This window comes from Nannospalax galili, unplaced genomic scaffold (genome assembly GCF_000622305.1).
Source record: "Nannospalax galili isolate Female #2095 unplaced genomic scaffold, S.galili_v1.0 scaffold1311, whole genome shotgun sequence".
In the NCBI taxonomy this organism is placed as follows: domain Eukaryota; kingdom Metazoa; phylum Chordata; class Mammalia; order Rodentia; family Spalacidae; genus Nannospalax; species Nannospalax galili.
Window position 1 is genome coordinate 630,150 of NW_008329527.1, and position 10,138 is coordinate 640,287.

At 42.2% G+C, this 10,138-nt stretch overlaps 1 protein-coding gene across 7 annotated transcripts in view; it reads left to right on the forward strand.

Moving 5' to 3' along the window:
* Kansl3 (KAT8 regulatory NSL complex subunit 3) overlaps nt 1–10,138 on the forward strand; it is a 47,972-nt gene that overhangs the window by 9,290 nt on the left and 28,544 nt on the right. For 4 of the 7 annotated variants that reach the window (XM_008838071.3, XM_008838078.3, XM_029566019.1 and 1 more), the window contains 6 exons: nt 5,693–5,783; nt 5,904–6,089; nt 8,661–8,792; nt 9,446–9,562; nt 9,799–9,900; nt 9,982–10,053. In XM_008838071.3, coding sequence (XP_008836293.1) covers nt 5,693–5,783; nt 5,904–6,089; nt 8,661–8,792; nt 9,446–9,562; nt 9,799–9,900; nt 9,982–10,053 — 700 coding nt within the window. The remainder of the gene's footprint in view (nt 1–5,692; nt 5,784–5,903; nt 6,090–8,660; nt 8,793–9,445; nt 9,563–9,798; nt 9,901–9,981; nt 10,054–10,138) is intronic. The other 3 variants (XM_029566018.1, XM_029566025.1, XM_029566034.1) reach the window with 1 other exon arrangement.

The following is a 10,138-nucleotide window of genomic DNA, read 5'->3' on the forward strand; positions in this document are numbered from 1 at the left end:
CATCACCTACAGCCAGCATCAGAGAAGTCTGCGCCCCTGCCGTTTCAGAGAGGCGCGGCCGACTAGGCCCGCCAGCGGCTAGCCAGCGGGACCAGAACCACGGCGGGAGAGTGCACGCACACCTGACCCTGGGCCACATCCAGAGTGAGTGCGCCTGGAGCCCAGGCGCGCTCCCCACATCGCTTGCAGCCAGACTCACGCCCGGATTAGCCAGGTGTGGCGGAGACCCCAGGGTGCCCGCACACACCACGCTGCCGGGGGTCAAGCGACCCGCCCCATAGGTCTGGAGCTGGGTTCCCTCCCATCTCCAATTTGTTTGTCAAAAGGAGAGTTTCATTAGATGCACTGCATTGGGAAGATTTGACAAAATACTCCTGCATTTGCTCAGATAGATTTTGAAACTGCCAACAAACATTTTGGTGGGAAAAAAAAATCTAGTGTTAGAAAGCAGACTGTCTTATCTTAGAAATGAGAACTTCTGAATTTCAGCCAAGAAAACTCCCCATTTACTTTGTCTAATTATAGACCATGATAGCTAATGTGTAGAACCCTTAGGTTGGGTATTTGATATTTTTAGCCCAAGATCTTTGAGTTGTTTGTTTTCCCTTCCTCCCCATCCTGTTTTCTTTTTCCTTCTTTTATTCTTTCCTTTCTTAATTGTTTTACGTACTGTTACTGAGTTTTCTGATGTTCTTTGTCTTACCCTGTTTGGCTGTCACTTAAATTCCTTTAGACAAGGCCAATGAGATGGCTCAGTAGGTAAAGGCACGTCCCAAAATGCAAACCTCTTGTAAGCTTGGCGACCCATGTAAGGGTGGAAGGCGAGAAGTGACTCCAGAGAGTTATCTTTTGACCACCACACGAGTGCTATGGCCTGTGTCTCCCCCTTACACACATCATACACACACAGCATGCACATATTCACAATAAGAATAAATTTCCTTTAGACATTTTTGTATTGAATCAGTCTCCCATGAAACAACATCAGAGAATTCATGGTTACCTTTGAAAATATTGGGTTTGCCTGGCATGGTGGCACATGTCTGTAATCCCAGCCTTTAGGAGGTCAAGACAGAAGGTCCTAAATTTGAGGCTAACCTGAGTTAAATAGTGAGACCCTGTCTCAATAAAACCAAAAAAGAAAATGATCAGGTTTTTCTAGGACCAGTGTGCTATTTGGTTGCTTTGAATGATGTAAAGAGGTCAGCATATCATTCAGGTTTGGTGAGACCATAGAAAACAAAAGATTATCTGATCTCATCTAAGAAATGAAAAGGCATTTTTTTTGCACTCAGGAAAATTAAGTAGATTTATACCCAAGAGGAGGGGACAGTTGACTCATCACTGTTCCCATCAGTTCCTTGACTGTTTAGACTTGTGTTTAAAATTCTGTCTCCTGTTTTTGAATTTTTCCATAATTATATCTTTAGTATGCTCTTTATCTTAATCTTGGGTTAGATCTTTGTTTTTTTCTGCCCACTTAATTTTCCAGCCCCCTATGGAGCTGACAAAAATGCATAAAACATGTATCAGTTCTTAGAATCACTTTGTTGTATATCCAGCAACAATGTTAAGGACTTTTTCTGAGATTTTAAATTTGCAGTGATGTAGATTTTATTAATTTCATCTGTCATTATTGTATGGTAGGAATTTCTAAATGGGTTTTGAACTTTTTTCCCTCATATCATTTTGGATTTCATAATGAAAAGTAAAAAAAATTAAATAGGGAAGGTATGGGAGAGGGAGGGCTCAGTGGGTAAAGTACTTGCTTGCAAGTGAGGACCTGAATTTGGATTCTCAGCTCCCAAGGTAAAAAACTGGGTTCAGGAGACAGAAAAGATGGCTCAGTGGTTAAGAGCACTTGCTGCTCCTATAGAGAACCTGGGTTTGATTCCTAGCACTCACATGACAGCTCACAACCATCTTTATATAACTACAGTTGATGCCCCCTTCTGGTCTCTGGGGGCACCAGGTACACAAGTGGTATACTACATACATGCCAGCAAACTCAGACAGTAAAAAACAAAACAAAACAAAACTGGATGTGGTAAAAGTCTATAATCTCAGTGCTGAGGAGGATAGACTAGGCTAGCCAGTATAGCTAGTCAGTGAGCATCAGGGTCTTTGAGAGACCCTGTCTCAAAAAATAACAGAAGAATAAAGGAAAATATCCAAAGTTGACCTATGGTCCCCACCTGTGCATACATAGGCATATGCCTCTCCAAACACGTGTGCATACACAGAAAATAGTCAATCAGAATGCCTACAAATAAGGTGGAATGCAACCAATCATTGGAAACAGGTACATTAATATGGAGACATAGCTGAGAGTCACTGTACCTAAGAGGGATGCTACTCATAAATATCCTGTGTGTTACAGTAATGTGAAAGAAAATGAAACTGTGAACCAGTGACCTAGAGATGATGCTCTCAACAAGCCTTCCTGGTCCCTGGGGTCCAAATGGAGCTAAAGCTTTTCACTTTGCACCTCCTAAATCCAAAATCTCTCTAAAGTGTCAAAGCACAATCAAAACAGACTAGTTTCTGGTGGAGTAATAGGAGTTAAACTAAAAGAACTAGGGAAAAAAGGAAAAAGAGGACAATTTCCAGAATCATTATCTTCCTCCTTTCTAGCAAATACTTTCTTGTTCCAGGGACACTGGATAGAGTGAATTACAAAGAATAGTTTGTCCTGTATACTCATTGGTCCACAATACTGGTATTTCTAGACTGAGGGCCTGTAGAAATGGGGTATCTCATTGTGTGAGAATGAGGTCGTGATGCAAAGTATGAATCTGCTATGAAGAAGAAATTGAGACTGTTGGTATCAGGGTTTGTTATGGTTTTGAGTTTTTTGGGGACAGTCGTCTCACCCTTTAACCTAGGTTTGATACCATTTCAAGTAGGGTCCTACAGTTTGACTACCTTGGAATGGCAAAGAGCTGGGTTGACTGTTGAGTATAAATCATATTTCTGTGTTCTTTGCTGCTCAGTACCCATGCTGTTCAGTACTTAGGGTATGAAGAGTAAACTGTAGATACCTGGTTGTTTACAGACCTTACACTCCAATTGTATGCAAAGTTCATCTATTTTTTTCATCAGGTATTTAACTCCCCAGTGTGTCAGGACTTGATTCATGTACTAGGGATATAATATGCACTTAAAACCAACAAAAGTCTTGGCCTTTGCATTTCAGCAGAGGGAGACAAGTAGAATGGCAAAAATGTGAGGTGGTGGTGAAGCTGGAGATGGGGCTAGAGGTGGGATTGGGCAGTTGAATTTTTTAAAAATGTATTTTTATTTTATATGTGTTTTCCCTGCATGTGTTTAAGTGTACCTTGTGAATGCCTGAGAAGGCCAGAAGAGACCATCGGATCCCCTGGAACTGGAGTTTTGGGCAGTTGTTAGCTACCATGTGGATTCTGGGAACAGAACCTGAGTCCTCTGCAAGAGCAGCCAGTGCTCTTAACCGCTGAGCCATCTCTTCAGTGTTGACCCATCACTCCATCCCTGGGATTTTGCAGTTTTAAATAGGAGAGATCAAGGGAAGCCTAGGTAGAAGGTGATATTTGAGTAGTCACCTGAGGGAGAAGAAAGAAGGACTTACTGTTTCAGTTCAGGGCAAGCATGGAAAGGGCCCAGCTTGATTCAGGACCATACATGATGTGCTTGGGTATAGGGGGATGGCAAGTGCTGATAGAGTAGAATCACAAGTGAGGCTGGAAAGACATTGGGTCCATGGCTCATTGTGAGGATTTTTAGCTTCTTTTCAAAGTTAGATTTTATTTAGTGTGTGTATATGAGTGTGCACATGCACGTGTGCATGTGGTTACACAAGTACAGTCACGTGCTTGTGCAGGTGGAGACTGGAGGTTGATGTCTAGTGTCTTTTTCTATTGTTCTCTGCCTTATTTTCCAAAATTATTATGTATGCATGTGTATCTGTGTGTGTGTGTGTGTGTGTGTGTGTGCGCGCGCGCGCGTGCACGCGCGCGTGCAAATGTGTGTGTTGGGGGGGGTGTGTGCACATGTGTGCTCACAGAGGCCAGAAGAGGGTATCAGATCACCTGGAGCTAGAGTTATGGGCAGTTGTGATACACCTGACTGGGAACTGAACTCAGGTCCCCTGGAAGAACAGGGAACACTTTGAACTGCTGAGCCATTTCTCCAGCCCCTCTACCTTATTTTTGGAGAGAGGATCTCTCATTGAACCTGATTAGACTGACTGGCCAGCGAGCCTCTGGGATCCTTCTGTCTCACCCACACCCCCTGCATTGAAGATATGTGTCATCATGCCCGGGTTTTACTTGGGTGTTGGGGATCTAGACTCAGGCCCTCATGCTTGCACAGAAAGCATTTTACCCACCAAGTCATCTCACCATTCCCTAAAAGTAGTTTTATCACCATGTTGTTGGATTTTTTTTAAGTTAATTTTTTAATTCAATTTTTGCAAATTTCATGCAGTGTATTTTGATCATATTTTGATGGCAGGGAGAGTAAACAAAATTTACATGTCTTCTGTTATCTTTCTCGTGTCTTTAAGAAGATTACTTAGTCCTAGTTAGAATATCAGAATTATTAAGATTGCTGGGAGTAAGGTGAAGGGTGATGTTAGTAATCTCCATACCACTGTGCTGGGAGCAGAGTGGGGCTAAGAGACATAGGAGAGCTTTCTAATTGTAGAGTTGACAGCTGGACTGGAGAAGGACACAAAGCTGTCAGTAAGCAATATTGACATTTGCATACCATTGATATATGCTGGAATAATAAAATGTTAACATATGGAACATGCTAATTATCTAATTGCATGTTAGAAAAAAATACAAAAAAAGACATGGAAAAGGAAGAGAGATAAATATTGGTTAAAATTTTGGATGTGGGAGAATAGTGGTTATATTTCTGTTAAACTTTTGTTCTTCAGACTAGTTTTTTAAAAATATTTATTATTTTTATTTTATGTGTATGCGGGTATTGCCTGCATGTAGGTAAATGCACCCATGTCGTGCCATGCCTGCGGAAGACAGAAGAGGCTGTCGGATCCCTGGAACTGGAGTTACAGACAGTTGTTAGCTACCATGTGGGTGCTGGGATTTGAACCCAGGTCTTCTGCAAGAACAATCAGTGTTCTTAACCGCTGAGCCATCTCTCCAGCCCCAGACTAGTATTTTAAGTTGAGCTGTTAATATCACTCTCATGTTTCTAGTATATTATGATGCTTGCTGAACCAAGCATTGTGGTGTATGTTGCAATTCCAGCACACTGGAGGAATTAAGAGTTTTAGACCAGTGAGGGCTACATCATGAGACCTTGCTTGGAAAAAAATTAAATAAATAAATAAATAAATAAAATAAAAATAAATTCAAACATATCTGAGTATTGGTGCCATGTATTTTTCTACTAATGTGATTATTTTAGCCATGGGATAAATAAATAGCTTTGCTAGCACTGAAAGACTTCATTCATAACTGGTCTTGACTTGTATAGTCTGTATGATTAATACAGATGTGTGGTGAAGGAATTCTTGGCAGAATTGAGACTAGAATCTAGGTCTCAGGGTTTAGCTCAGTAATCTTAGACTCAAGTTAAACTCTTTGATAATGGGAACAAAAATATGGCAGTGACTCTTTTTGGTGAACATACGTGGGAAACATCCCCATGCTTTCACTCTAATTCCTCAGAGTTTCTGTTATAGGACTGGCTGGACAATGGCCCAAAACAAGCTATTCAACAAGATCCTCAAAGCCCTACAGTCTGACCGGCTTGCCCGCTTGGCCAATGAAGGGGTAAGATACCAGAAATCTCTCCACTCTGATTAGTTCAGGCCTCACTGGCTGACTGGTTGTTCTCCTCATTTGCTGACAAAGTAGAACTCTTGTTTTGTTCTTTCCACCTACTTTTTTCAGGCTTGCAATGAGCCCGTGCTGCGCCGTGTTGCTGTGGACAAGTGTGCGAGGAGGGTGCGACAGGCTCTGGCCAGTGTAAGCTGGGACACCAAACTGATCCAGTGGTTACATACCACCCTAGTGGAGACCTTGAGTCTGCCCATGCTGGCTGCCTACCTGGATGCTTTGCAGACACTGAAAGGGAAGGTAAGATTGGGGTTGCTTTGTCCTAGTAAAAGCCAGTCTCTGCTGTGGATTCAGGATGTGGAGTTAGGCAAGGCCATTGTGGCCGGGTCAGCATTGTGCCCAGGTTTGCTATTAAAAATAGGACACAGGGTATCATTTTAGGTTTGTGTTTGGTATAAATTTCTTCAGTCTCACTATCTTTTGAATGAGGTGTGATACTTGAAAACTATAATACACATTTAACCTCTAAGCCTTGGGGCTCATGGTTGAGCCATCAGTGAAGTGAATTGTCATGGAGGAGATGAGAGCTTTACCAAGAGGAATTGTTGATAAGGAGAATGTGAGAAGCAGAGGGTCAGGAGTTTAGACAGCAAGGAGGTTCCTGATACCTAGGTTCCTCATAAAGAGATGAACCATCAGTAGCAACACTCAGAATATAATAGTTCATTACAAACATGTCATTGCGTGTCCTTCCTTTCTTAACAAAAAAGACTAAAGGGGGCTGGAGAGGTGGCTCAGCGGTTAAGAACACTGGCTGTTCTTGCAGAAGACTCGGGTTTGAATCCCAGCACCCACGTGGCAATAACAACCGTCCATAACTCCAGTTCCAGGGGATCTGACAGCCTCTTCTGACCTCCATGGGCATTACACGACATGGGTGCACTTACCTACATGCAGGCAATACATGCATACACATAACTAAAAATAATAATAAAAAAAAAGCTTAAATATTTAAAAAAAAAAGAGTCTACGAGGGTCTGATTAAGCCTTTCACATTCTTGGTTTTTGCTGTTATTTTACAGCAGAATCTCTCTTACTAGGTAACCCTGACTGGCCTGGAACTTGCTACATAGACTAGACCAGTCTTAAACTTCCTGTAGTCTTCCCTCTGCTTCCCACATGCTGGGATGATAGGAATGGGCTGTCACACTGAGCCAAGCCTTTTGCTGGTGTCTCTTCCTTCATCTTCTGTTGGAATCCTGCATATTCTAATTCTCTCACTTATGTGTTGCTGCTTCAGATGAGAATTGCCCATTAAGGACCTTGCTCCATCGGATGGTTTTTTGCTTGTTTGCCTTTCTTACCCCTTGTAGATTAAATTCCTCTGTCAGACTAGCTTGATGCCTTATAACAGCAACTGTTACATAAACATTTATTTCCTGAGTTAACTCAGTCTAGAGAATATAGTTGCCAAAATCTCATGCAGAAATCGTTTTAGCGCCTCTTCTTTAAAGACAGGGTGTCCCTTTGCTGTCGTTGAACTGGAAACCCTCCTGCCTCAGCTTCCTGGGTTCTGGACCCATATTTCAAATCTTATTAGACTTATTTATCTGAAACATATTTTTATAGAAGACAAGATAGAGGATTTCAAGTAACATACTGCAGCGCGCTGTTTAGTGTGCTAGAGTTCAAACCTAGGGCCTTGTAAATGCTAGGCAAGGGCTCTGCCACTGAGCTACACCCCAGTCCCTCCTAGTCGTTCTCCTCAGCAGCTTATCTCCCTCTAGTGCTGCCTTTTGAGTTGATAGCCTACTTCAAACCACATTCTCCAAGCTCTGCAAACTACCTCTAACATTTGAAAATCTTTCTTTTCCCTGAGATTGTTTTGACTTTTCTGTGGGTAGTGTGGAATTCACAAAGATTTCTTTGCAGTGTAAGCATCAGCATGTCTGAAACCTATGTTTATGCATTGATGAGGTCACATTTTTGGTGGCTAGTTAAAAGCAGGATATGATATAAGTCACAATATAGTAGCATATATTTTGGGGGAACAATAACAGGTTTCATCATTCATGCCTCAACTTGAAGATTGTGCTCTAGAATAAAGTGCAATTTTTAAAAGAATTATTTATTTATTTAAAGTTAGAATCTCACGATGCAGCCTTGGCTGACCTGGAACTTACTATGTAGACCAGGGTGGCCTCAAACTCAAGATATCTGTCAGTTTTTACCTCCTGAGTGCTGAGACTAAAGGTGTGTACCATCACACCTTTTTTTTTTTTTAATAGGTCTCATGTTGCCCAGGCTGACTACAAACTCCTTTAGCTAAGGTGACTTTGAATTTTTTATCCTCTTGTATCTACTGAGTTCTGGGATTATAAGTATGGGCTACCATGCCCAGTTTATATATATTAGGAATCAAACCCAAGTTCATGCTTACTAGGTAAGCACTTTACCAACTGAGGCACACCTCTACTCTTTGCTTTTTTTGAGACAAAACCTCATTCTGTACCCCAGGCTGGCTTTGAACATATGGTAATATGCCTGCCTTAGCCACCCAAATGCTGGGATCACAGGCATGAGCCACCATGATTTCTGTGTTTTCTGTTTTCTTAGTGAAAGTTACTAGAAGTATAGTCACTTGGAAAAGGGATAGTAGAATAAATTTAAGTTCCCTGGGACATCTTGCCTGATTAGTTTCCAGAGGGTTGAATCCACTTTGCTTTCACAGTGAGAGCACCCTTTTGGGCCATCCACTGATTTGTGCCTTTGAGTCCAAGGAAGATTTGAGAGGTTCAACAGAATTCTGTCCTGCTATTAGAGGGACGGTTTCTCACTTCACATTGGAAGCTTCTTTGTTCTTCTTTCTAGATCCCAACTTTGATTGACCGGATGCTTGTGTCGTCCAACACCAAGACTGGGGCTGCAGGAGCAGAGGCCTTGTCTCTCCTCCTCAAGAGGCCCTGGGACCCTGCTGTGGGGGTGCTTTCTCATAACAAACCAGTAAGTTGAATGTTTAGGCCTAACTGTGGCACACAAAATGTTTAGACTGAGGCTTAGAACCTTGGCAAGGAGATGGTAAATAACCTAAGTTTTTTTCATTAACAGCTTGGAAGTTTTTTAAGATTTACTTATTGTTTGTTTGTTTGTTTATTTGTTTGTTTATTTATTTATTTATTTGGTCTTTTTGAAGACAGGGTCTCCCTGTAGCCCCAGCTGTCCCGGAACTCACAGAGATCTGCCTGCCTCTGCCTCTCGAGTGCTGGGATTAAAGATGTGTGCCACCATGCCTGGCTTCTTATTGTTATTTTTAAATTGTGTGTGCATGTGTCAGTGTATGGGTATGTGAGCATAAACTCAGATGTCCGTGGAGGCCAGAAGAGCGCATCAGATTCCTTAAGAGCTGGAGTTACAGGCAGTTGTAAACTGCCCATACATAGGTGCTGGGAACTAAGCTCAAGTCCTCTGGAAGAGCAGTATGCCCTCTTAACTACTGAGCCATTTTCCAGCCCCAAGAGCTTATTTTTCATAGTGCTTAACATAGTGTCATAGCAAAGGATCATTGATGTGAGAACTGTGTTGGGATGTAGCTGTTAAGAGTTTGTGGATGAACACCTCTCACTCACTGGTACTTGGATGGGATTCTGTCTCCCCAGAGCAAACTCCCTGGCTCTCCTTTGATTCTTATCGCCTCTTCTGGTCCCTCAAGCTCTGTGTTCCCTGCCTCACGCCGCCACCGATTCTGGCAGTCTCAGCTTTCCTGCTTAGGCAAGGTAATTGTGGGGGCAAGCAGAACTCTTCTAGGTACAAATGTCATCATGGAGGATTGAAGAGAAGAGTGTGTGGTAGGGAGTCAAGTTCATTGAACTCAAATGTAATTCAGCCTCTAACTCTTATTTGGCATTTTAATGGTGCTTATCTAAGGTTAAAGGATTCCAGGGTAAGTTAAGCAGAACTGAGAGATTTGAAACATACCACAACTGGCATGGTTGCCCTTTCTTTCCTTTAGGTCATCCCTGTAGCAACTCATCTGCTGAACAATGGGAGTGGGGTAGGCGTTCTGCAGTGTCTCGAGCATATGATTGGGGCCGTGAGAAGCAAAGTGCTGGAGGTGAGAATGCTGGGCATGCTAGGATTGTTCTGTGCCCATGTGTAGTCTCCTATCTTACTGTGTTCTTTCTCTGTCACAAAGATTCACAGTCATTTTCCACATAAACCCATTATCTTGATTGGATGGAACACAGGAGCTTTGGTGGCCTGTCATGTAAGTAATTTCTACCTTATTTGGAGGTCGCTGAAATATTGAAAGTTGTCTTAGAATGCTATGACTATTTCTACTGTTCCTACTG